Below are 27121 nucleotides of genomic sequence, written 5' to 3'. Positions count from 1 at the left end.
GCGGTAGTAAGATGTAGTTTCCGAAGAAGTATTGACAGAAGAAAAAGCATGTGGTTCTGAGTCAGGGCTGGCTGGCGGCTGACAAGTGCCCGGTGGCGTCTGCCTCAACACGCGCCTTTCCTCCTTGTCAGGGCATTCTGAAACTGCTGCTGTTCTCCTGCCCTGTTTATCTGGCAAACATGAATGTAAGGAGATGCCAGCAATTGTATTTGGAAAATGTTCTGGAAATTTTTATTCTTCTGTTAAAGAGACTTATTTATTGCTCGAACATGTGTTCACTAGTTTATTTAGTAAATAAATTGACTACTTAATGATAGAGGCAAAAATATTTTCTAAAATATGCATTGTTTTCCTATTGTTTGGGGCACGATTGGAGTTGGTTAGAAAGTACGTAAGTCAACAAGTCTCAAATAGTGCAGATAGTAGTTCTGTCGTCCATGTTAGATTCTTTTTTATTTTTTTCACTCTGTTAGTTAGGCTAAATTCAAGGTTATATAACAAACTTTCTCTTTTAACTTTTAGGAAATAGGTGGTTTTTATAATTTAATTAAATATGAACACCAAAGGATTAGTAATATGTTCCACAAAGATTAAACTGCCAAGTAGAAATGTGTTCTTAAACCAAAAACAGCAATGAAACAGACAAGAAATGTATTCGTTGTGGAAAATTTGCAAAATTTAGAAAAGCACAAGTGAGAAAATGCTAGTCATTAGCAGCAGCCCAGAGATAGTGTGTTATATTTTGGTCTCTGTGTGAGGAGAAAGAGGTTAAATGATCAAAACCAAGGTTATTTTTTGTTATTGTGGTAAAATATACACAACAAAATTGGCCCTTTCAGTGGTCTCTAAGCGCACAGGTTAGTGGTGTCGATAAGCACATTGACTGCTGCACAGCCATCCCACGGTCACCGCCAGCTAGCGCACCTTCCCAAATGGGCACCTGTCCCCACTGAGCACTCGCAGCCCCTGCCACCACCACCTACTTCCTGTCTCTGGGACTCTGACTCCTCTAGGGACCTCATCTCAGGGAGTCATAGCGAATGTGTCCTTACTGCACCTAGGAGAACGTCCTCCAGGTCCATCCGTGTTGTAGCAGGTGTCAGGACCTCCTTCCTCTGAGGACCGAGTGATAGTTGCAGTGATGGACGCGTCCTGTTTATCCGTTCATCCTTCGGTGGACACTTGGCTGCCCCACCTCTTGGACCCTGGGAACTTGGTGAAGGAGAGTTTGTTAGAGTCCCTGTTTCCAGAATCGTGAGTGTTGGATTTATGGTAATTCTGTGTTCAGCTTTTTGACAAATCACAGTGCTGATTTGTTTCCATAGCGACGACACCATTTCATATTCCCACCAGCAGAGGGCCCCCGCAGTTCCAATTTGTCTATATCCTCCCAGGGTTTGTTCTCTTCTATTGAGTGATGTGAAAAGACCATTTTTTAAAAAAGCCTATATTGATATGTCAGGAACTTCTTTCCCTATTATTGAATAATCTTCAACAAAATAATTTTTTCTTTAAAGTTGATTGGGGTGACTGTTGCCACCTGCACAACACAAGCCGTGGGAAGGCGAGGCAGGCGGTGAGGGTTAAACTATAATAAAGAGACAGAGACTCATATACAGTTAAATCACAGAGGACCCAGGGACTCGCAGCCTCAAGAGACTGGAGCCCCGAATCGGGTCCCTGACAGTATTTATTGATTACAAACAATGAGCATCACATGATTAGAGGCAGGGTCTGTGAAACTCTTACACCATTTCAAAAAATGATTTCAATACCCAATTATTTATCCCAAAGCAGCCGAAGCACATCGTCCCAAGATGACTAAGTATGCACCACCTGGGGGAGAGTCTCTTGGGGTGAAACTGCCCTGAGCTGAGCAGAAAGAGCTTGATCTTGTCCCTCTAATGGGCCTCGCTCACAGTGAGGTGAGAGGGAGCAGCAGAGGCAAGCGGCAGCTTCCCACAAGAACAAGAGTTCTCTGCTTTTTCTGTCTGACTTATTTCGCTTAGCATTATACTCTCAAGATCCATCCATGTTGTCACTAAGGTTCCTATATCATCTTTCCTTAACGCCAAATAGTATTCCATTGTGTATATATACCACAACTTCTTATCCATTCATCTATCGAAGGACATTTTGGTTGTTTCCGTGTCTTGGCCACCGTAAACAAAGGCAATGAACATTGGAGCACATGTGTCTTTATGTATAAATGATTTCAAATTCTTTGGGTAGATACCCAGGAGAGGGATTGCTGGGTCGTATGGTAATTCTATTCGTAATTTTTTGAGGAACCTCCACACTGCCTTCCATAACGGCTGCACCAGTCTGCATTCCCACCAACAGTGTATGAGGGTTCCTTTTTCTCCACAAAGGAGAACTGACTCTGGGTGGTGAACACACAATGGGATTTATACATGATGTAATACAGAATTGTACACCTGAAATTATGTAATTTCATTAACAATTGTCACCCCAATAAATTTAAAAAAATTTGTTATGATAGATCAAAAATAAATAGCTCATTATAATTGAAAAAAAACAGAACAAGAGGAAGGAGGGGCAAGGCTCCCTCCTATTATTTCTTTTAACAGCTCATTGGGGTCTCAACTGGGTCCCTTCTGGCTTGAGTTGTTCCTCACGTGAGGAATCTTACTCATCGTTGACCGCAGACCCTTCTCTTGAAGACCAAATGGAGAGACTCAGGATATTATAAACTCAATCCCAGAGAGGCACAGTCCCACAAATTCTTGTTTCCTTAGGGAAAGTTTGGGGGGGGAGTGGGACAGACGGCTAGGCTGCTCTGTGACCACAGGTGACAATTGTGTGTAGTTACATAGATTTCTGGTGTACAATTCTGTATTACATCATCTATATCTACATTGTGTGTTCACCACCCAGAGTTGGTTCTCTTTCCATCACCATATATTTGATCCCCCTTTACCCTCTTCTAGAACTCCCCTCCCTCCTTACCCTCTGGTAACCCCTAAACTATTATCTATGTCTCTGAGGTTTTTTTGTTCAGTTGTTTGTCTTGTTTTTTTGTTGTTTTCAGGTTTATATACCACATATCGGTGAAATCATATGGTTCTCTACTTTTTCTATCTGACTTATTTCGCTCAGTGTTATAATCTCAAGATCCATCCATGTTGTCATAAATGGTTTTATTTCATCTTTTCTTACCGCCGAATAGTATTCCATTGTGTATATATACCACAACTTCTTTATCCATTCATCTATCGAAGGACATTTTGGTTGTTTCCATGTCTTGGCCACCGTAAACAAAGCTGCAATGAACACTGAAGCACACGTGTCTTTATGTGTAAGTGTTTTCAGATTTTTTTGGTAGATACCCAGGAGAGGGATTGTTGGGTCATATGATAATTCTATTCCTAATTTTTTGAGGAACCTCCACACTGTCTTCCATAGCGGTTGCACCAGTCTGCATTCCCACCAACAGTGTGTGAGGATTCCTTTTTTTCCACAGCCTCTCCAACACTTGTTACTATTTGTCTTGTTGATGATAGCCATTCTGACTAGGGTGAGGTGATATCTCATTGTGGTTTTCATTTGCATTTCTCTGATGATTAGCGATGTTGAGCATTTTTTCATATGTCTGTTTGCCAATTGTATATCCTCTTCAGAGAAATGTCTCTTCAGGTCCTCTGCTCATGTTTCAATTGGGTTGTTTGTTTTTTTGTTGTTGAGTTGTATGTGTTCCTTGTTTGTTTTGGATATTATCCTCTTATCGGAGGTACTGTTTGCAAAAATCTTCACCCATTCAGTTAATTGCCTCTTGATTTTGTCGATGGTTTCTTTTGCTGTGCAGAAGCTTTCAAGTTTGATATAGTCCCATTCATTTATTTTAGCTTTTACTTCCCTTGCCTTTGGAGTCAAATTAATACAATGCTCTTTGAACCCAAGGTCCGTAAGTTTAGTACATATGTTTTCTTCTATTCAGTTTATTGTTTCAGGTCTCATGCTTACGTCTTTGATCCATTTTGAATCAATTTTGGTACATGGTGACAGATAGCAGTCCAGTTTCGTTCTTTTGCACATGGCTTTCCAATTCTGCCAGCACCGTTTATTGAAGAGACTATCTTTTCTCCATTATATGTTTTCTGTGTCTTTGTCAAAAATTATCTGTCTATATATATGTGGGTTTATTTTCTGGGTGCTCAATTTTATTCGATTGGCCTGTGTGTCTGTTTTTCTGCCAATACCATGCTGTTTTGATTATTGTTGCCCTGTAGTACAAGCTAAAGTCAGGGAGTGTGATACCGCCAGCATTGTTCTTTTTCCTTAGGATTGCTTTGGCTATTCGGGGTGTTTTGTGGTTCCATACAAATCTGATGATTTTTTTGGTTTATTTCTTTAAAAAATGCCATTGGGATTTTGATGGGGATTGCATTAAATCTGTATATTGCTTTGGGTAATATGCGCATTTTAACTATGTTGATTCTTCCAATCCATGAGCATGAAATGTCCATTTCTTTGTGTTTTCTTCAATTTCTTTTTAAAATGTCTTATAGTTTTCAGCATATACATCTTTCACATCCTTGGTTAAGTTTATTCCCAGTTTATTTTTTTTTGTTGCAACTACAAAAGGAATTGTTTTTTTGTGTACTTTTTCTTTTTAATTTTATTTCTTTTTCTGAGATTCCATTGTTAGTATATAGGAATGCAATGGACTTTTGTACGTTGATTTTGTACCCAGCAACTTTACTGCATTCGTTTATTGTTTCTCATAGCTTTTTGGTGGAGTCTTTAGAGTTTTCTACGTATAGCATTATGTCATCTGCAAAGAGTGACAATTTAACTTCTTTCCCAATTTGGATGCTTTTTATTTCTTTCTCTTGCCTGATTGCTCTGGCGAGAACTTCCAACACTGTGTTGAAAAGCAGAGGTGATAGGGGACAGCGCTGTCATGTTCCTGAATGTAGAGCAAAGGGCTTCAGTTTTTCACCATTAATTATGAGATTAGCTGAGGGTTTGTCATATATGGCCTTTATTATGTTAAGGTATTTTCCTTCTATACCTATTTTATTAAGTGTTTTAATCATAAATGTTGTATCTTGACAAGATGTTGTATCTTGTCAAACGCTTTTTCTGCATCAATTGATAGAATCATATGATTTTTGTCCTTTATTTTGTTTACGTGATGTGTCACATTGATGGATTTGTATATGTTGAACCATCCTTGTGTCCCTGGGATGAACCCCACTTGGTCGTGGTGAATAATCTTTTTAATGTATTGTCACATTTGATTTGCTAGAATTTTGTTTCAGAGATATTGGTTTGCCATTTTCTTTTTTTGTGTTATCCTCACCAGGTATTGGAATCAGGGTAATGTTGGCCTCATAAAATGAGTTAGGGAGTACTATCTCTTCAATTTTTGGGAAGAGTTTGAGCAGGACAGGTATTATATTCCTCTTTGAAGGTTTGGTAGAATTCACTAGTGAAGCCATCTGGTCCCGGAGTTTTGCTTTTGGGAAGATTTTGGATGACTGATTCAATTTCCTCACTGGTGATTGGTCTATGTACATTTTCCAGTTCTTCATGATTCAGACTAGGAAGGCTGTATGTTTCTAAGAACTCACCCATTTCTTCTAGGTTATTGAATTTTGTGGCATATAGTCCTTCATAGTATTCTTGGATGATCTTTTGTATTTCTTTGGCATCCGTGATAATTTCCCTTTCGTTTCTGATTTTGTTTATTAGTGTCTTTTTTCTTTTTGTCTTAGTGAGTCTAGCCTAAGGGTTTGTCAATTTTCTTAATCTTTTCAAAGAACCAGCTCTTTGTCACATTAATTTTTTCTATTGTCTTTTTGTACTCTATTTCATTTAGTTCTTTTCTGATTTTTATTATTTCCTTTCTACTGATGACCTTAGGTTTCATTTGTTCTTCTTTTTCTAGTTCTTTAAGGTGTAACATGAGGTTATTTATTTGGGATTTTTCTTGTTTCTTGAGATAGGCCGGTAATGATATAAATTTCCCTCTTAAATCTGCTTTCGCTGCATCCCAAAAATTTTGGTAGGATGTATTTTCATTCTCAATTGTTTCTATGAATCTTTTGATCTCTCCTCTTATTTCTTCTTTCACCTGGTCATTCTTTAAAAGTATGTTGTTTAATCTCCACGTATTTGCGGTTTTTCCTGCTTTTTTTGATATCCAATTTCAAAGCCTTGTGATCAGAGAATATGCTTGGTATGATTTCAATCTTCTTAAATTTGCTGAGGTTAGTTTTATGTCCAATATATGGTCTATCCTTGAGAATGTTCCATGTACACTCGAAAAGAATATATAGTCTGATGTTTTAGGATGAAGTGCTCTATATATGTCAATTATGTCCATTTCATCTAATGTGTCATTTAGGGCTGCTATTTCGTTATTTATTTTCTGTTTGGATGATCTATCCATAGCTGTCAATGATGTATTTAAGTCCCCTAGTATAATTGTGTTTTGGTCACTTTCTCCCTTTAGTTCTGTTAGTAGTTGCTTGGTATATTTGGGTGCTCCCTGATTGGGGGCATAAATATTGATGACTGTTATGTCTTCTTGTTGTATAGTCCCCTTTACCATTATGAAATGTCCATCTTTGTCTCTTGTTATCTTTTCACCCTGAAGTCTGTTTCATCTAATATCAGTATGGCTACACCTGATTTTCTCTGGGTACCATTTGCTTGGAGTGTCAATTTCCACCCTTTCACTTTGTCTATGGTTGTCCTTGTAGCTGAGATTTGTCTCTTGTAGACAGCATATGGTTGGGTTTAGTTTTTTGATCCAGTCTTCTTCTTTGTGCCTTTCTATTGGTGAGTTCAGTCCATTTACATTTAGGGTGATTATTGATATGTGAGGATTTCCTATCATTCTATCATTAGTTTTCTGGTAAGACTGTGTCTCCATTGTTTCTTTGCCTTTTTGTTGTTGTCTGTTATTTCTGTGTGGTGGTATTTTATAATTTTTCCCTCTGTTTTTCTTTTATTACATTATATATTTCAGTTCTGGATTTTTTTTTTTTGAGTGGTTACCATTAAGTTTATGTAAAAGAAAGTTTGGTATTTAGAGTATTCTATTTTCTTCAGCATGCTTACTTTCTCCATTCCCATGTTCAGGTTCAGGCCTTTACTCTCCCCCTTTTTATGTTTTGGTTGCCACAAATTGTCCCTGTTGATGGTGGTCGAATAGCCTCCTTCAGTATTTCTTGTAGTGCAGGTCATGTATTAGAAAATTCCCTCAGCTTTTGTATGTGTGGAAAGGTCTTTATTCTTCCTTCATATGTAAAGGATATCTTTGCTGGATATATTATTCTTATCTTATAATTTTTCTCTTTCAATAGTTTGAATATTTGGTTCCACTCCCTCCTGGCTTGTAGAGTTTCTGCTGAAAAATCTGCTGATAATCTAATGGGCTTTCCTTTGTAGGTTACCGTCTTCTTTTCCCTGGCTGCCTTGAGGATTCTTTCTTTGTCATTGATTTTAGACAGCTTCAACACAATGTGCCTTGGTGAAGGCCTGTTGGGATTGAGGTAATTAGGTGTTTTATTTGCTTCTTGGATTCGAGGATCCAGTTCTTTCCACAAGTTTGGGAAGTTCTCATCAACTATTTGTTTGAATATTCTCTCTGTTCCCTTCTCTCTTCTCCTTCTGTTATGTCCATTATTATTACATTGCTCTTTCTGATGGAGTCAGAAAGCTCTTGTAGAGTTCTTTTCATTTCTTTTAAGTGTCAAGTCTCCTTTTTCCATCCGTGTCATTTCCAGATTTCTATTTTCGATGTCACTGATTCTTTCCTCCATCTGGTCAACTCTACTACCTAAGCTGGCTATTTCGTTCCTCGTTTCTTTTATTGAGTTCTTAATCTCCAGAAATTCTATTTGGTTCTTTTTCAAAATTTCAATCTCTTTGGTAAAATGTTCATTTTGTTCTTTGATTGTGTTTCTGAATTCATTAAACTGCCTGTGTTTTCTTGCATCTCATTGAGTTTTTAAGAACTGCTGTCTTGAATTCTCTGTCATTTAAGTCACATATTTCCATATCTTAAAGTTCATTTTCTGGAGACTTTTCACTTTCTTTCTGAGCTGTCTTGTTGCCTTGGTTATTCATGGCAATTACTGATTTATTATTTCTCTTCCTAGACATCTACAGGAGTGGCTTCTACAACAGGTTGATAGAAAGAGGTTTTTGTTTTGTTTTCCAGTAGGTGTTGGTAGAATGTTTTATTTTCTTTCTAACTGCATCCTTTTATTCTCTCTCACACTGTAATGTTATGTTTTCTCTGCACTATTATGGCTTCTCACACAATGGGGGGATTCCCTGGGAGATGGGCTTCTCCTCTGTTAATAGTTTGCCTGGGTCATAGGGCGCCGCGTCCGTGGGGGGGATGTGGAGAGCTTCTGAAGTTCCAAAGCTCTTCCTGCACCAGATTCATAGCCTGTGTGTTTCAGCAGCTCTGTTTAGTCTTGCAGGGATCTGCCCAGATAGGTGGGGACAGGGGCAGGGTGGGTTGTGAGAGGTGGCCTAGAGCAATGGTAGTGACCACCACCACAGCAGGTCCTGCTTCCACTCTGTCTGCACTAGTTGGGCTGCAAATCTGTGTCTGCGGTCCACAGATCTCAGAACAGCAAGTATTCTGTTCGTTTGATCTGACTCTGCTGCTGTTCCGCTTCTAGCACCGGGCAGGTGGGGGCGGGGCGAGCTCTGGGAGGGTAGGGAGGGGGCGGCTAGTCTCCGTGCCTAAGGCTTCCGTTCTCCGCTCGGCAGTGAGGGCTTAAACCACCGATTTCAGCCCTCTTCCCTCAGTCTTTGCTCCGAGGTCTGCCGTGAGCGAGCGTTGGGTTCAGCGGTTTTGTATGCTGCCCCCTCAGCCCTGTGGGCCGTAAGCGGAGCCCTAGCAGTCCGAGTCCTTCCCTCTCCCGCAGCTGCGGAAGATCCGGGAGCAGCGAGCTCCGAGCACTGAGCTAGGTCTGTGTCCTGCGCCCGCGCGGCTCCGTCTCCGCACTTCTCCTCTCCCTCCTCCCCCGCTCGCGCGATTCACCCACCTGGAGGTGAATTCAGTAGTCGGCCTCTTCGTCTTGCCTGTCTGCTGTGCAAGGAGTCCTTTGTGGAGTTATTGTTGTCCGATTCGTTGTAAATTCCAGGGGAGCGTTACAGAGGCTCACCTCACGCCGCCATTTTTATGACGTCATCAACAAAATAATTTTAATGGTTTCATACTATCTCATTGTATGAATGTGTCAGAATTTGAAAAATCTATTTTCCATTATGTGATATTTAAGTGGTTTCTTCAAAAATATTCTTGTAGTCAAGTATTGTAAAGATCTCTGATTATTTCCTGAAGATAACTATGTCATAATAGAATATCTGGGACAAAGGGGACACACCGTTGTGAGGCTTTTTGTTGCCAGTTTATCACTCAGAACACATTCACATCCATGCATATCAGAATTATGTGCTCAAAAAATATTTTTCAGAAGTCGCTTCTTGATTCCATTTAAACGTTTGTCATTATCATCCTTTTAAAATATTTAAAAGCTAGGTGAAAAGTATTCCAGAATGCTCTCTGGGGTCCCGCGTGTATCACGGAGAGTTGGAAGTTGTGGCCCTCTTGTGGCCCTGAGAACCTGCCCCCGCCCCAAGGCAGGGAAGGGAGCTGGACTCTGTTTACCTTCCTCCTTCAGACCTTGACCTCTCTCTGTTTATTGGCGAAGTGAAAACTGTTTTCCTGACAAGCCCCTGTTAGAATGTATTATTAATTCCAGAGACTCCAGGAAAAAGTAAACACCGCATGTTTAAAACAGTTTTCTTTTTTGGACCAACCACTAAAGATTCATCTGGACCACAAGGCCCCAGCCGGAAGGGAAGTTTGTAGACTGACTCAAGTAGACACTTCTCTTTCTAGTTCCCTTCCGAGAAATACCCTGTCTTTAAAATCTTAAATTACCCTGTCTTAAATCTTAAATCTTTAAAATCTTAATTTTAAATATTCGCTCCCAGTCACCCCGTGCTTAGACATGGCCATTTGGGGCGACTCCAGCTGCCAGGCCTCGTTGGAATGTTTTTTACAAGGACACATAGCCCCAACACACGCCATGCTTAGTGATCTGACGCTGAGGCAGCTCATGGCGTTGAGTGGAGCTGCAGTCAAGAGGTATCCCTGGGTCCCCTCCCCAGGCCAGCCTCTGTCCAGTGTCTGCGTTTCTTCATTGCTAAGATAACTCACCTTTCTTCCCATCCTTGCATCCCACAGGCTCCTGCCGTGTTGGGCTCAGCTATGGAAGATTGTGGAAGGGACAGCGTGGGGACAGGTGCCCTGCACAACCTGTTGGAGCTGGGCTCTCTGGGCCTGCAGTGACCTGTCCTCCCTTCCAGATGGAAGGTGCCGCCCTCGGAGCAGGGAAGGGCGTCTGCCGGGTTGCAGGGAAGGGGGCGATTTGGGCTCAGGCCAGCCTGAGGTCACTGTCTCCAGGAAACCTGTCCCCTCCTCTCTTCATGCGTTCATTTCTTCACAGCAGAATCGCTGAGGGTCCCCTTGTGAGTGTGCAGGCCATGGCTTAGCTCTACAGAGAGTCCCCTCGGGGACACAGCTGATGTTCTGTGGCTCGTCTGAGTGCCCATCGTGTGGCACAAGGAGTGCACGTGACTTCCGATAAGGGGGCATCTGCCGTGGCATTGGGGTGACATGAAGCAAAGAGGCTCCTTCCCTCCCTTGTGACCCGCCCAGCACACTGGCCTTTGGGGGTGTCACCTCAGCGCCATCTGTGTCACAGGACAGAGGTGGCACACATGCAGCTGCCCCTGTGTGGGCAAATCCCTTGGTGGTACAGGATTCACGCCATGGGTCACTCCCCAGGCGGCCCGTCTCTGGTGCCCTTGTGCAGCCACCCTGGTGGTATCCCCTCTCTCAGAGCCCCCTCCATTGCACCCCACATGCTTGTCACCCAGGGCTGGCGGGGATGGGACTGGGTGGGCCTAGGCAGGGACTAGCAGGTCGCCCTGCCTTTGGGGTGGGTGGGAAAGCAATGATCCACATGGGGTGGGGACCCCACATGCTTGAGCAAACCCATTAAGTATTTAAATTGGTTGTACTTTCCACCATACGTCCCCTTTAGTCTCAGTTTTTGTTTTCCCTTTCCCTTCATCTTTGGCCACCCAGACGTTGTTGGACACTGAAAGTGAGCGGTTTACCCGTTGATCTGGTGCAAGATGTCAGGCCTGTGTCCTCTTTTACGGTGACTTCCTTCTTAGAGGGTCACAGGATAGGTGCACCTCTGGGTGGCAGAATCACACAGCAAAGCTCTAAGCTCGCATGCTGTGCTTTTCAGTTGTTTACTGTCCAGTATAAAATTCCCACGGACAAAAGAGTGTTAAATTGTGGTGTGTTTTTTTCAAGTTACCACACCGTACATTACATCCCCAGGACTTATTTATGTTATAACTGAAACTTTGTAGCCTTCGGACCACCTTCACCCATTTCTTTTTATTCCTTTTTATCTTTAAAGTCATTTATTTTATCTTTTTTTTTGACTGATATGTATTGTTTTTATGTGTGTGTGTGTGTGTGTGTGTGTGTGAGTTGTTTTTTTATTAGTTTCAGGAGCACAAAACACAGTAATACTTAGACGTTTATCATTTATATCCCTCACAACTGTGTCAACCCCCTACCCCCAACCCATTTCTTTTTAAAGGAAATATTTATAAATATACTTTTAAAGTATTTATATATATAATATATACAAAACACAGGTCAACATGGAGGATTTCAATGCCATTTCACAGCATTTTAATTCCAGTTCTGCATTTTTCTTTTTTAAAAAGTTTTTAAAGAAAAGTCACCACGTAGTGATTTGGGTTTAAAGCCGATGTAGTGTCCTGGTCTTCCAAGGGGACCTCAGCTGACCGTGTCTTCTCAAAGTCTGCATGAGAAATTGTCCTGTTTGTGACCTGCAAGCCCTCACACCTACAAATCCTGTGTCCCCTCCTGCCATCCCCAAACAGCACCTTGGACATAATTGTCATGAGAGGGGTGACAGGCAGCTCTGCCCTCAGGATGGCGGCCCCTGCCGGGAGGAGCAGTGGACGGACAAACCATTCTGTGGACCGAATGGGCGCTGCGGACTTACCCCCCCACCCCCAGCCCCTCGCCCAGCGGTTCAGAATGGCCTCAGGACTTGGTTTTCCTAAATGGATTTCCTAGCCCATGGTGTGCGTATCTACATGTGGAAGGTGCCTTTTCTTCTTCCTTTCTTTTCCTTTTCAAACTGTGAGTTGTAGGGCCTATAAAAGGACGTGGAAACCGCTGATCCAGAAGCCTAATTCCATGTCTTTTTTCTGGTAAAAAGTACTGAGTGCGAACGCAGTGGGGGCAGCGGTCAGCCCCGCCGCCCATCCCCGCCCTTTTGTTTTCTGTCTTTGTTCAGCAATAGATGTTAATTGTAAGTGTGTTACCTTCAACTTTAGAAAGTGAAGTGAAGTACAGCAGGAATGATGAGGAGGAGGGAGAACGGTTGGATGTTGACAGCGGAGATGAAGTCCCAGAAGCAGACAGACAAGGCCTGGGCACCCCCTCAGCCGGTGACGCGGGTGCAGACGCCACAGCCGGCAGCCCAGGTGAGTCCCTAGGCGGCCCTGGACCCCAGGCCCACCCACCCCCTCATCTCCCAGCGGATGGGCGACCTGCTGTGGAGGGGGTGTTGTTTCTGCGATGTCTGAAAGCACTTCATGCAGATTCGGCTGACTCTCGTGTCCTTGGACTGTCCTCCATGATTTCCATCTCTTGGAGTTGCCTTCTGTTTATATTCTGGAGGGAGCAGGTATTCCTGTGTTCTAATGAAAACGGCTTCGTCCGTGTGTCAGTAGTTTTACACTAATGTGATTTGAGATGAGTCAAATCTAGGAGCTTAATGTATATTCTGACATTTGGAGGTGATGCTGGCTGCTTTATTTGCTGACCAGATGGGCGGTGGGGCCAGACTTGCTCGTTTCTGTCCATAACAGACCTCGCACAGTTAAGATCCTACTTCTGGCAGCTCTGACTTACTGTCTCCTGGACAAGCCGTCCTGGGAGCTGCCAGGCATTGTACATGCCGCCCGTCCCCGAGCCAGGTGCTCCCCGCACGCCCCCCCAGGCCCAGGGCCTGGGAACCTCCAGGAGCCCTGGCATTGCGTGGGGTGGGGTTCGGGCTCACCGCTTCCTGCCAGCTGCAGCCCAAGGGCGTGTGGCCCTGATGACTGTGTGTTTGGCTCCAGGAGGAGAAAACGGCACGGGGACGGACATGGCCCTACTGGTTGTGCCGGTGGAACCGACTAAGCTTGCGGCCCCAGCCAGAGTCAGCCCTTACTCCGTCATAGACATCACGCCCTTCCAGGAGGACCAGCCCCGGCCCCCGGATCCGGAGGTGGAAGGCGACAGTGTGAGCCTGCACGTGCCCAGCGGCTACGTGGTGCCCGTGCCCTGCGGCTACGCGGTGCCCTCCAGCCTGCCGGCGCTCCTGCCCGCCTACTCCAGTCCTGTTGTCGTGCACACCCCGGCCCCACACGAGGAAGGTAGGGCCCCCTCTGCACTGCGGCGGGTGCCAGGCTCCGGGGTGGGACCCGTGCCTCACTGTGTGCCCGCTCCTGGTCATTAGATGTTTGTTTCCCAAGTTATCTCCTGTGACAACAGCCCAGTCAGGACAGGTCTCAGAGCTTGTTGTTTGGGGAAATTTGAAGCAGAGTCTGACCTGGGCTGTGCTGTCACATCTGATCGGGGGGCCTGTGAGCGCCCCATATCTGGCCCCTTCCCCCCAGGTACTCTGAAACCTGTGCGTTTGGGGGCATTCATTCTGTTTTGTGTTAAGGTGTAGTTATGTGTGCATGTGCTCTGTGTCGTCCACTGCTCCGGGAACTGCAGGCTCTGTGGTCGGTCTGTCTAGCTGGGGTCTTTGTTCACGGGACCTCTCCTTGTCTCCCCCGTCGCCTTTCCTCTGAGCCTGACCTGTCGTCCTGGGAAGAAACATAAGTGAGCAGGGCCCAGAGAGCTGTCCACTTAATGCCTATGAGAGCCTGGTGTGCTGCCCAGCGAACCCCCACCATGGAGTGGCACCTGGTTACTCTTTATGGGTGGAACCCCCAAGCTGACCACAGAGAGCCCAGCTTTCCTGGGCTGAGGCAACTGCTGAGCACTTTGCAAGTTCAAGAATGGCGACTTAGCACGAAATTCCTTCAAAAAGGCTTTTTGTGGGCGTCGCTGGCAGCACAGCAGTCAACAAGCCGTCATTCCTCTTAGTGAACCAAAGCCGGAGGTGCAAGAACACCAACCAGACGGAGTGAGGGAGATGTGTCTGCATGAATGTGTGCGTGTGTGGGAATGTGAGTGTGTCTGCATGTGAGTGTACACGTGTGCATGAGTGTGTGGGAATGTGAGTGTGCCTGCATGTGAGTGTACACGTGTGCATGAGTGTGTGGGAATGTGAGTGTGTCTGCATGTGACTGTACACACGTGCATGAGTGTGTGGGAATGTGAGTGTGCACATGTGAGTGTATGGTGTGCATGAGTGTGTGGGAAAGTGAATGTGCCTGCATGTGAGTGTACACGTGTGCATGAGTGTAGGAATGTGAGTGTGCACACATGTGAGTACGTGTGTGCACAGATATGTGCATGTGCGGGCATGAATGCACACATATGAGTGTACATGTTTGCATGAGCATGTGTGTGGGACTGTTGAGTGCATGCATGTGTGTGTATGCATGTGCACACATGTGAGTACTGGTGTGCATGAGTATGTACATGTGTGGGAATATGAATGCATGCATGTGAGTATATGTGCACAAGTGTGCATGTGGGAATGTAAGTGCGCTCATGTGAGTGTAGGTATGTGGCCATGTATGTGCAATTGCACGTGTGTGCACATGTGAGTATAGGGAAAAGTTTGGTTGTCAAATACCAGAAACTTAAGTATTTCCCCCTGAAAATCTTTTGAGGTTGCCATGGAGACACACTTTCAAATAAATCACAACTGTAATATCCCATGAAAACTTAAGAAACGGGGGAGAATATGATGTCTCTTTTTAAGTCTAGCTTGATTTATTTGGGTATCATTTTATTTCTGGCTGTTTCATAAGACTTTTGGTTGTCACTCTTCATTGTAACCCATTTGGAATACATTTTATCCAAAAGCTAAAAAGCCCTAAATCCATCAGTTAACACTCTTTATGCTAGGTTAAGCCTACAGTTGATAAGAAAGCAAAGTATGAAATCATTTTGAAGGATGAAAATGAACTTCCTAACCATTTTTAGCAGTCTTCAAACAATATGAATTCTTTTCCTTTTTAGCAGAAACACTGGAAGTAGCAGAAGACAGCCAATTTAATTCTCTGAGTTCTGAGGACCCACCAAGCAGGTACCTATGCATTGTCCATGGGTGTTCTGAGTCCGTGCCTATGTGGACATGTGGAGTGCAGTGACTCCCAGTGCTCGGAGGTGTGACTGCCTGGGCTTTCCTGTCTTCCGGACTCTCTACCCTGTCCAGGTCCCCACACTGGGTTCTCCTGCAGGCGTTAGTGTTGTTCCGTGTGGAAGAACAAACCGAGTCCATGGCCAAACAGGACTGGAAGACACGCTGCTCAGCCTCCCGCCTGCAGATGCCCAGTGTGCATTAGCATCAATAGGTTCTCAGAACCCTTTGCTGGGAAAAGAGGCATTTCTCAGCCTATCTAAGCCAGATTCCACCCAGAGTCCTGCAAACTGATTTGATTGTAGGCCTTTCTTTCATGCCACTTGCCTTCACAAATGCGATTTCATGGGCTTGATATGGCTGGGAAAATCCATCCCTGAGGCAGATTCCTACTCACCCCTCAAAACCCAGCTTAAATTCTCATTTCATAAGATTTCTTCTTTTGTGTTTCCAGAGCTGTGTGCATATCTGCCTTATAGCTGATTGCTTTGTGCTCTCACTGTGGTTTCCTGTGTCCCTTTCTGCTACTAGACTATGAATTCTTTAAAGACAAAGCCCCAGTTTTACCAGCTCTTAGAACATGCACCTGCTCATGTGGCAGGTGTGCTTATTTTTTTGCTTTTAAGCAGTTCTATTGAGATAATGCACCCACTATGCATTTCACCTGTTTAAAGTGTTCTGTTCTATGGTTTTTGGTATGTTGCATTATTCATTTTAAAATTGTAAAAAATCTCTACATAAAAGTTGCCATTTCCACCCTTTCTAAGTGTAAAATTCAGTGGCATAAAATACATTTACAGTGTTGTGTAAACATCACCACTCTCTACATTTGAAATTTTTTCAACCCCACAATCAGAAACTCTACCCATGATACGATGGCACTGTCCCCCTCGCCCCAGCCCCTGGTCACCTCCACTCTGCATTGTGTCTTTGAATTCACTATTCTAGGGAACTCCTGTGAGTGGGATCACACAGTGTTTGTCCTTCCATGGCTGGCTTCTGTCGTTGAGCAAAATGTTTTCAAGGTCCATCCATGTTGTAGCGTGTGTCAGAATATCCTTTTTTAAGACTGAACAATATTTCATTGTGTGTACATAGCACATTGTGTTTACTTATTCACCTGTTGATGGAAACGTGGTTTGTTTCCACCATTGGGCCATTATCAGTAATGCTGCTTCAGACACCAGCGTACGAGCATCTGCTCTGCTGCCTGCCCTCGGTTCCTCTGCAGACACAACCAGGAGTGGAATTGTTGGGTCCTATGGGGAGTCCGCGGTTAACACTGTGAGGAGCAGCCAGGCCACACGGTCTCATGTTCCCACCAGCGCCACTGGCCCCACCGGTGGGCATGAGAGGGCCAGTTTCTCCACAAGCTCACCAAACTTACTTTCCATTTAAAAAATTAAAACCATCCTAGTGAGGGTGAAACGTTCCTCTTGCTGGTGGTGATTTGCGTTTCTGACTAATGACGGTGAACATGTGTTCATGTGTTTATTGGCCATTTATGTGTCTCCTTTGGAGAAATGTCATTCAGGGTCTTTGCCAACTTTTGAATTGGTTTTTATTGTTGAGTTGTAGGTGTTCTTTGTATGGTCTCAGTATTAATCCCTTATCAGATATTAGATTTGTGAATATTGTCTTCTATTCTGTGGGTTTTCCTTTCACTCTTCATAATATCCTTCAATGTGGAAACATTTTTAATTTTGATGAAGTCCAATTTATTTTTTTCTTTTATTGTCTGCTTTCAGTGTCATATCCAATGACACTGGCCAATCCAATGTCATGAAGCTTTTTCTCTGTTTTCTTCTTAGTTTTAGCCTTTAAAAACAATTGGTTTTTATTTTCTTGGTTTTTTTTGTGTTTTTTTTTTAATTTTAGTGCTTAACGTTGGGTGGCCTATATGTCTCTCAGGTCCCTTTGGTCTGGGGTGTTGTTCGAGTCCTCTGTCCCCTTAATGATCTTCTGCTTGGTTTTCTGTCCATTATTGAAAGTTCAATATTGAAGTCCCCAACTGTTATTGTAAAGCTGTGTATCCCTCCCTTCAATTTTCTCCATTTTTGTATCATATATTTTGGGGTCCCTTTGTTAGTAGTGTGTATGTTTATAATTGTTATATCTTCTTGATTTATTGACCCTTTTTTATCAATATACAATATTCTTCTTTGTACTTTGTAATCTTTTTTTAAATTTAAAGTCTGGTTTGTTTGACCAGGTTTTACCATATCTACCAACTAGCATGGTCGGTGTGTGGTGCATGGTTAGTGGTGTGCTTTTTATTTTTTCTCATTTGGCAAACATTTCTGCATGTTAGGCACCAGGAATGGAATGGTAAGTAATCTGGTCTTAGTGCTTTTATTCTTCTAACAATATCAGTGTGGCAGAGGGTTATTCATCAGATAGTCACACTGATGATGGGTTATTATATATTCAGAGGTCATTATTCTGAAAGAAAGGAATGTGGTTCTATGAGCGCCTATAACAGAAGGCCCGCCCTAGGCTGAAGGATAAGTTATTTCAGTTTCTCAGGAAATTAAGATTGAATGGATGAATGAAATTTCCCTAGAATATACATCTAATATGTCAAGCTTTTTCTTATCACTCTCCTTAACCAGCTCTCTCTTTCCTGCCGCATGTCCCACGAGTACCTCTCAAGGGTCTCCCCCACTTTGAATGCCCTTCTGTCTGTCTAGACCGTCATCTCCCTGATCTGTCACCTGTTGTATTTCAGAGTGCAGCCCAAATTCTGCCTCATACGTGGGGTCCTGTCTGAGGCCACAGGCAGAAGGCAGTGACCCGTCTGTCCCCCTGTGGGGGACACATGCTCAGCCCCCTCCCCGTGTGCCTGTTTCTCAGAGCTTCCTGTGTTTACTCCGGACGGTCACCCGAGGGCCAGTCTCTGTCCTTCTCACTTCAGTGAGGACACTACCGCTCGGGGTGTCCTTGTGACGAGCTCCCGGGGATGCTGTGGTCCACTCTGTTCCCACTGACCCCGCTGCGCCTCTCAGAGGCGTCGCGCACTTGTGGCGTGACCCTGGTTTCGTTCCTCTGAATGAAGCATCCCGGTGGCTGCCCCTCGTTCCCCCAGGTCCCTTTTTGTGGGGGACTCTGACGTGGCCGCGCGACCACGGGCATTTGCTGCGTCTGGTGGTCAGATGTCTCCTTCCGCCACGACCTGCGCTGAGGCTGAGGCCCGTCTGCAGCCCGGGGCCTGGTGGCACACAGGGGACCCCAAAGGCCTGCTGAGAAGGGGGGCAGGTCAGGCGTGTTGGCGCGGGCCCTGCCTTCCTCCACGCTCCTGCGTGACCCGCGGTGCTGGCGCGTGGGGGGCGTCGAAGCCCGTGTTTGTGAGGCGCTGCGAGTGAAGACTTGAACGGGAGCCGTCCCGCAGCCGTCTCTGGGAACACACCCAGGGCACACGCGTGGTGGCACGTGTCTACCCTGGGGACAGGCAGCAAGCTAGTCGCCGGAAGGGCCTCAGTCCCCTGATTTTATGGTCTGTTTTCCCTAAGCGAGGATCGGGCCCGCGTGGAAGACAGCGCCCTCGCCCGGTGGGCTGCGGACCCGGCCAACACCGCGTGGATGGACAGTAAGCGCCGCGCGCCAGTCCCCGTCCCTGTCCCTGTCCCAGTCCCCGTCCTCGCCCCGCCCCGCGTGCTTGTCTGGCTGCGCCCATTGGGCCCAGGTCCTGCCGGGTCTAAAAGCTGCAAAGGACGTTGACTTCCCTGGAACCGTAAACAGAGCGGCCTCCAAACCCCCGGCGCTCGGCGGGGGGGGGGGGGGGGGGGGGGGCAGATGGTAGATGCTTCCTCCCCTTCCTCCCTCGTCCGCAACCAGCCGGAGGCGCGTTTTCATGGCACCGTTTTTTGAAGAGGGGGTGGGTGGGTGGTTATGCCAACCCCCTGAACAGATGGCATGCCAGACCTTCTGTTTCGCGTGTGGTTTAGAAAGCTCAGCTATTTTTACCTAGATTTATTTGTTGTTTTTTAAATTTTTAAAGCAAAAGTGAAGATTGCTTTTTAAATCATCCTCATTTCTTATCCACTGGCTCCCAAATTTCTGTGTAATTGTCTTAGATGACTGATTTACAAGGCAGTACTATTCCTAGCTGTCTCCTAATTACTAAATTATCTCCTGGAACCCTTCGTTCTGGTTTTAATTATGACATTGTCAAAACAAAGAACTCAGTGTAATTAAGTGACTCTGTTAGGGCGGGTCGTAAATCAGGATCATTACAGGATTAAATTACTGTCTCGCTATTTTCTAGCAATTTTATTTCCAAAGTAAAATTTGTCTGAATTTCTCGCACTTCATTTTTGTTCCCAAATGACAGTTGAGTAGAATAACTGTATTTGAAAGTAGGCTCTGTAACTTGGAGTCCCTCACCTTATCTAACAGCAGTGGACTATTCACTGTTGTGGCAGTTAGTAAATATTACAAGAAAGCAAAAGAATAAGGCTGTCCTTGAGCCCCCACCCCCATAGTGTGGGGGTGGTGACAATTGCTGCAGCTCAGAGGAACAGTTAGTTGTATTCACCTCACTTTCTTGTTTTGCTTTATAACCAGTGACCTCTATGGTTTTCACAGAGTAAGAGGGTTTATTTGATTTCCATGTAAAGCATGGAAGTCCTGCAGACATTTAATTGAATTTCAAATATTGCCACTTTCCTCCATGACTTTCTAGTACAGCTTACACTAAGTATTTTGCCCGTGGAGGCCGCCCCCACACTTTTATTTAAGAAAACTTGTTATAATTTCATAGGACACTGATGTTCCACATAATACAGTTTGAGAAACTTGGTCCTAAAATATTTTTATACTTGCAGGTGGCTACCTTTCATGTTTAGGTACAAGACCCTAACGTCATTGGTTAATTCTAAGTTTCTCACTTCACAGAACATCAGCTGAGCTGTCCCTTTATTTCTGAAACTGTATGTCACTTATATCAGAACATCGTAACTTTATAATGTTTATAAAAGAGCCATACAGAGATGTGTAATTGAACACAAAGTAATGGAATAAATTAGTCTTGAAACCGTAAAACCCCCTGTTGGAGGTATTTCACAACTGGTCCGTTTAGAGTGATTTCCTTCAATCCTAAGAAAATGTCATGCCCTAAAAGTAATGCTTATGCTTTGGTAAGGTACTATTAATTACCCTGCAATCTAACGTTTGGAATATTATATCATCATAGGGAACTATGGCCCTAGAACATGTAAGTTGCACTCAGTGGAGCTTGGTCAATTTGTAAAACTTCCCCTCCTTTCGTTCCAGATCCAGAAGAAGCCATTTATGATGATGTGCCAAGAGAAAATTCCGACTCTGAACCAGGTTTGACTTTGTCTGGAATTGGGGTTTAGGAGATTCAGTGTAGCATGTTTCCCTCTGAATGTGAAACTGCCTCACGTGTGCATATTCCCCAGATGTGCAGCCCGTGTGTGACATTCATGTGTGTGTTCTGCAGTGTCTCACTGATACCATGTGCTAGAGGACTGGTGTGCGTGTGCACACGTGTGTGTGTGTTTAGGTTACAACACTTGATCGAGACTAATTGTCATGATTACCCTAAAGAAGCAGAAAGAGCTGAGGATGGGAAAACTGTGAATGAAAAGGTAAGAAACATGGAGCCTGAGAAGTACCAGCATAAGTGTAATAAATGATATCAACGTGGAAATAGCAAGAATTACTAAGGATTTTCTAGAAATAAGGAAAGCCATAAGTTCTCAGATTGTAGAACTACGAATCCAACGCAGGTCCAGCATCAGTCCACACCTCGGCACTACGGTTGACACTGCTTAGCGCCAAAGCCACGATGAATGTTTTAATGAGTGAGAGCACGATTACGTGCAATGGAACCGTGATCTGCAAAGAACAGCAGACTTGTCACTGTGCTGTGGGACAGCTGGAGAATGTTCTCAAAGTGCTGAAGAAAACTCGGTATTTCAACCTAGCTTTCAACATCCAGCCTAAGTCGAATCCTTTAAAAAGAGAATAAAGGCAATATCAGACAAAGATTGGGGAGACTTACCACTCACAGACTCTAACGAAATAGTGTATTTCAAGGAAAAGGATACTGAACGTGATAGGAATCAAAAAAGAATAGTGAGCAACTAAATTGACAAAGTGGGGGATGAATCTAAACCAGCATCAAAGGCACTAATTGTGTTTCCCTTTAAGAGCACAAGGGCACACAGGCCCCGAGGCCCTGCAGGCGCACTGAGAAAGGGGTGGGCGTAGCTGACCCCAAGGTCCTAATGTCCGTGTTTTTTCAAGAGGAGGGTATGGATACTGACTTTTTTTGCTATGATAGGTCAGGTGTGCGTTTTATGGGTAACCACTAAAAGAATAGCAATAGATTATTTAACTTCCAAACTATTAGGTTGGTGGAAAAGTAATTGCCGTTTTTGCCATTATTTTTAACTTTTTAAACCGCAATTACTTTTGCACCAACCTAATAGGAGGGCAAAACCCAATATGGTAGAAAGCAAGAAAATATAAATTAAGAAAGCATGGAACATAGTATGAAAAAATGTATCAAAATTAGTCCAAATATATTGGTACTTATAGTAAGTATAAAATGACTGCAATTGCCAGAGAAAGAAATTCTCAGGTTGGATAACACAGCAAAACCAGGCATAGATTATGAGAACTGCATAAGGATATGAACATTTGTATGTAAGTGGATGAAAAAAAGGAACATAGGGCCAATTCTAACCAAAATATAGCCATTGTAACTAGAATAAAATATTACGTATTAGGCTGTAAAACATTATTAGACATAGAGTCCTTCACAAGAGATATAACAGCTCTAAACTTGTGTGCACCTAACAACATAGCCTAAAATTTATAAAGCAAAATATGACTGAGGTAGAATCAGAAATACACAAATACATAAGTGAAGTGGGAGATTTTAAGAAAGCTGCCTCCACTGTTATGGATTTGGATACAACATTAGTAAATTGCAGAGAACACAGTATGTGGCCAACTAAGGGCCATATATAGAACCATGAAGCGAGTAGTTTCAGAATGCACATTTTTTTTAAACACATGGGACACTTCTGAAAATTAACTGCATAATAGTATGCCTAAAAGCAAATGTTAACAAATGCTGGAGAATTGATATTCAGGCTCATTTCTTGATAAAAACCAGATAATGCCAATAAAAAATAAGCATGAACATTAGAAAATTAAAAATCACACTATTACGCAATTCATAGCCAAGTATGAAGTCAGAATGGAAATTAGAGGATGTTTTGACTTGAATAATGAAAATATTACATGAAAACTTGTGGGATAGGTTTAAAATAATAAGGAATTAAATAGAGATAATGGCATCTGTTAAAAAAAGATTGAAGAACAATGATCTCAGCATCCAACTTGGTACATAAAAGAAGAGCAAAGTCAGAGAAAGTGGAGGAAGGAAATACACATGATAAGAACAAAAATGGCAAGCAAGAGATAAAGAAACGAGAAAGAACCAGCAAAATCCAAGAGCGGTTCTCTGAAAAGAATGCAAAATAGACAAGCCTTTGGTCCGTTAGGAAGAGAGGGGAAGACAGGGACAGAGGGGGAAGGAAAGATCAATCTGGAGGGCATAACTGCAGTAGAAATTTATAAAAATCATGAGAGGAATCTGTAAACTTTATACAAATATCAAATTAAAACACTTAGAAAATGGAAAAATCCCTTTAAAATTGAGTATATCCGAAAGTAAGCATTACTAAGTCTGTGATGACTAAAACTGCCTAATCAGTTGCTCAACTCATCTGCCACACAGCCTGCCAGGACCAGTGTGGCTGCATCAGGGACCAGCCTTCAGGGCAGCGGCAGTCCTGGTGACTGAGACAACACACCCCATAACCCATGTCAGGTGTCAGCATAAACTTATAGTCCCCTTCACCTGGAAGGCCTGATGCTGAATATCCCCCCCAAAATTTCAGGAAATCAAGTCCCGCAGAATCCCAGCCAACAAGGAAAGGACTTTCTGAGCTTTCAGATTCCTCTGGGGAGTTCAAGGACCCTTCCTCAGCTGCAGGCTCTTTAATGTCGTCCCCAGGGAGCAGATAGCCGGATGTAACCAGTAACCTCATCTCAGTATATGCTCAGTAGCATCCAGTGGCCATTTGATGGAAAGATTTAGAAGGACCCTTCCCTGATGAAGGACAGTTCTCCATGCCTACCGCAGGCTTACTGAATGGTGGAGCGCTAAAGCAGGTCTCAGTGTGTCAGTTCCACGAGGGCTGTGTGCTGTTATGTCCCCAGCTCGGCTGGTGGAGTTGTCCCTGCTCTCTGGGGCCCACACTGGGAATGCACACGCTTGCATTTGGGCCTCTTTATAAATAAAACTCCCAGGTGCTTACAAATAAATACACTCCTGGGTAGTTACTTAAATCCATGCAGTGAACAAAGTGGCAATTAAAGGGTAATTTCTGTAAAAACAAGTTTGAAGTGTGTCTTTGGGAACTTACCCCACCAGGTAGGCTGCTCCCCGCACAGGAAACTGGGGCCACAGCACGGGGGAGTGTGTACAGCTGCCACCTGCCAGACTGCTCTGGTCAGCCGCGGCTGTCCTGTGACGACAGCACCTTTGTCAGCATGTGTGGTGTGCTCTTTGCGAGTTCTGGCATGAGTGACATGATGAAGCCCTCTAAATACAGCAGTAGATTGTTTACAAGCTGTATTAGGTCATGTTCAGCACAACAGCAAATTTTACAGTTGTCTGCAGTGAGCTGTACTGTGCTCATACTTGAATCTTACCTATCTCTCTCATCTACCCATCCATCTATCCATCCACCATTCACCCATTATCCATCTGTCATCCGTCTATCCATGCATCCATCTACCCACCCATCCACTTGTCCATCCATCCATCTGTCCGTCCATACATTTACCCACGCATCCGCCCATCCATGCATCCATCTGTCCATCCATCATCCATCCGTCTGTCCGTCTGTCCACCCGTCCATCTATCCATCCACCCACCCACCCACCCACCCACTCGTCTATCTATCTATCTATCTATCTATCTATCTATCTATCTATCTATCTATCTACCCACCCATCCATCTGTTTGTCTATCCAGGCATCCATCTACCACCCATCCACTTGTCTATCTGTCCATCTGTCCATCCATCCATCTATCCACCTGCCTATCCATGCATTCATCTGTCCTCCATCCGTCCATCCACCATCCATCCATTCATCCATCCATCTACCCATCCACCCATGTAAATAATATGTTTATATTCCATACATTTATCTAAAGAAACATTTTCCTTTGTGAAAAGCTGTCTATGGTGGCGAATCATTTGGTGTAATTGTGGGCTCTGTGGAGGGCCAGTGTCCTCAGGGGACAGACAGGCTGGGGCTCAGAGCTTTGTCAAACCCCATCCCTCACTGCTCACCCTGGAGGGCCCACCCAGTGCCCTTCGAGGAGCAGAGCCAAGGCTCTGCACCACTCCTCCTGGGTTTTCTGAAATGCTCTACCCCATTCTCAGTGAGGTGCAGTGACAGACATGCACGAAACGGCAGCTAGTTAGTGTATGCTTTTAATTTCATTCTGGCATTTATTTATCAGATGAAATGGTTTACGATGATGTTGAGAACGGAGATGAAGGTGGAAACAGCTCTTTGGAGTATGGATGGAGTTCGAGTGAATTTGAAAGTTACGAAGAGCAGAGCGACTCCGAGTGCAAGGACGGGGTCCCCAGGTCCTTCCTGCGTAGCAACCACAAAAAGCAAGTAAGTGTCCGGTTGCTGGTTTAGGGAAGATGTCATGTGAATGGGACTGCAAAGCATGAGAGTTAAATAGTTATTCTTTAAGGTGCTGTACATAGTTCGCTGAAAGCACAATAGTGGCGGATGAGAAGGCGTCCTCATCTCACACAGTAAGTGTAGATAGCCATACAGGATGGGGGATAGGTTATAAGTGAAATCACCAAAGCCCATAAGCAAGCTCACTGTCTTGAATGTTTTAAGAAAGTGGATAACCATTCTCTGGATTCCTTGTGCTGTGTACACGGAACTCCATTTGTGCACAAAGTTATTGCTTGCTTTGCTCGCTGACTCGATCCAGTCGGGTCTCCTAGGACATGGCAAAACCCCGCTGTCCTGTAAGGGTGGTTTGAACTTCAGTGTTTCCAACAGGAAGGTATAAAAATCGGGTATGTTCCAAATGATGTCAAGGTCAGAAGCTGCTAGCTGCCCCGGGCTGTTCTTCCTTAAAAGGAGTGTGTGCAAGTGTGCGTGTGCGCATACGTGTGTGCACGCGTGACTCTCCTGAGCGGAGAGGCCCAGGAGGAACTAGAGATTGAAGCATGAGCTCCTGAACTGGGTGGAGTTTTCTTGAGTCCATTATCTGAGTGAGCTTCCTTCCAGTTTTCAGCGGTGACTGTCCTGTGTGCACTTTTGTTGTTGGGTTTTTGACTGTTTGTAAAGGGGTTGATTTGTACTGATGTCTGCAGGTATGTCAGTGTCCTCATGTACTTTCCGTGTGCGGGTGACATGCAGGCCTGTACCTAGTGCCTCGCCATTGTGACAAAGTGGTAAACAGGTCCACCCTGCCCGCGCCCAGGAACCAGACTGATAGGTGCACTTAGGTGTGGCCCCCAGGTGTTTGTGGCATACAGGTTATTATAGGTTCTCATGTCTGTAAACTTGTCCATGAAACTCAAGACAATACCCCTTTGTGGTAGCTGGCCCGACTGCTTGGTGTCAGCACAAGCCTTTCCCAGGAGCTCAGGTCTCTTCCATCACCATAATTGTTACAGCTGAGCCTGAGCCGGTCCTGGAAGCTGCAGGTAGACCTAACTCAATACAACCAAGCTCAACATTCTAGGTTTAAATTGAGATTTGAAAGGAACGCTTTGGGATCTGATCACAGCAGGATGGGGAGTGTTCAGTGGGTACCGTGGAAGAGTGGTAAAAACACTCTTCAGTTTCATCTTCAGTAGGCCTGGGTGGTTACAGCACAAACGGGCTAGGTCATGGTTGGACCCCCGATGAACCCGGTAGCATGATTATTGAACAAAACCCCTGCCCTGCTTGCCATCTGAATGGACCCTATTCCCGGACAGACCACCCCCAGTGCCGAGTGAGAATGGCAGTGGTTCAGCAGCCTCAGTGCTAGGAAGACAGACAGCTGTGAGGCCCCATAAAACTGGCTCAAGAGCATGGTTTCTTCTCACTCCCGCACTCTTTCTCCTGCACTCACGTTGCCATGGCAACATCCTAGGATGCAGATGGGAAAACCGGGTGTTCAAGATGGAAGGGCAGTAAGAAGTACCAAATTTTCCAGTTGAAGAAGTCAGATTGTAAAAACTACCAAAACACCATTGTAAGTTCTTGGAGGGACATTTTAGAAACAGTCTCAAATTTTTATCAAAAATCACTTCCTATGTCCTTGCCCTGGTTGACATGGGAAATATTCACTAGAGGAGCAGAGGGGCCCTGGTTTGCATATTTGAGACATTTGTGGTCACACAACCGTGATTTATGAGATTTCACTACATCCTCACCAGTTGGAGAGAAATTATATCACTTTGGAGACTTAAAGATCTGTGCTGGCTGTCCCTACATTATGTCACCCTTCAGTATAGCATCGAATTCAAACTTCTTCTGCTTTGGTGCTGACATAAAGGAGTAATTTTATACACATTGTATATACCTGATTATTTTGATTTCATCAAAAGAAG

At 44.3% G+C, this 27121-nt stretch overlaps 1 protein-coding gene across 7 annotated transcripts in view; it reads left to right on the top strand.

The window, feature by feature from the left end:
• Window positions 1-27121, top strand: part of ARHGEF10 (Rho guanine nucleotide exchange factor 10) — a 121484-nt gene that overhangs the window by 35911 nt on the left and 58452 nt on the right. For 5 of the 7 annotated variants that reach the window (XM_081046174.1, XM_081046176.1, XM_081046172.1 and 2 more), the window contains 6 exons: window positions 12457-12606; window positions 13246-13542; window positions 15311-15377; window positions 18941-19017; window positions 20703-20759; window positions 25006-25169. In XM_081046174.1, coding sequence (XP_080902300.1) covers window positions 12457-12606; window positions 13246-13542; window positions 15311-15377; window positions 18941-19017; window positions 20703-20759; window positions 25006-25169 — 812 coding nt within the window. The remainder of the gene's footprint in view (window positions 1-12456; window positions 12607-13245; window positions 13543-15310; window positions 15378-18940; window positions 19018-20702; window positions 20760-25005; window positions 25170-27121) is intronic. The other 2 variants (XM_081046175.1, XM_081046178.1) reach the window with 1 other exon arrangement.

This window comes from Rhinolophus hipposideros, assembly GCF_964194185.1.
Source record: "Rhinolophus hipposideros genome assembly, chromosome: 4".
NCBI lineage: Eukaryota > Metazoa > Chordata > Mammalia > Chiroptera > Rhinolophidae > Rhinolophus > Rhinolophus hipposideros.
This window is presented reverse-complemented; position numbering and strand designations above follow the sequence as displayed.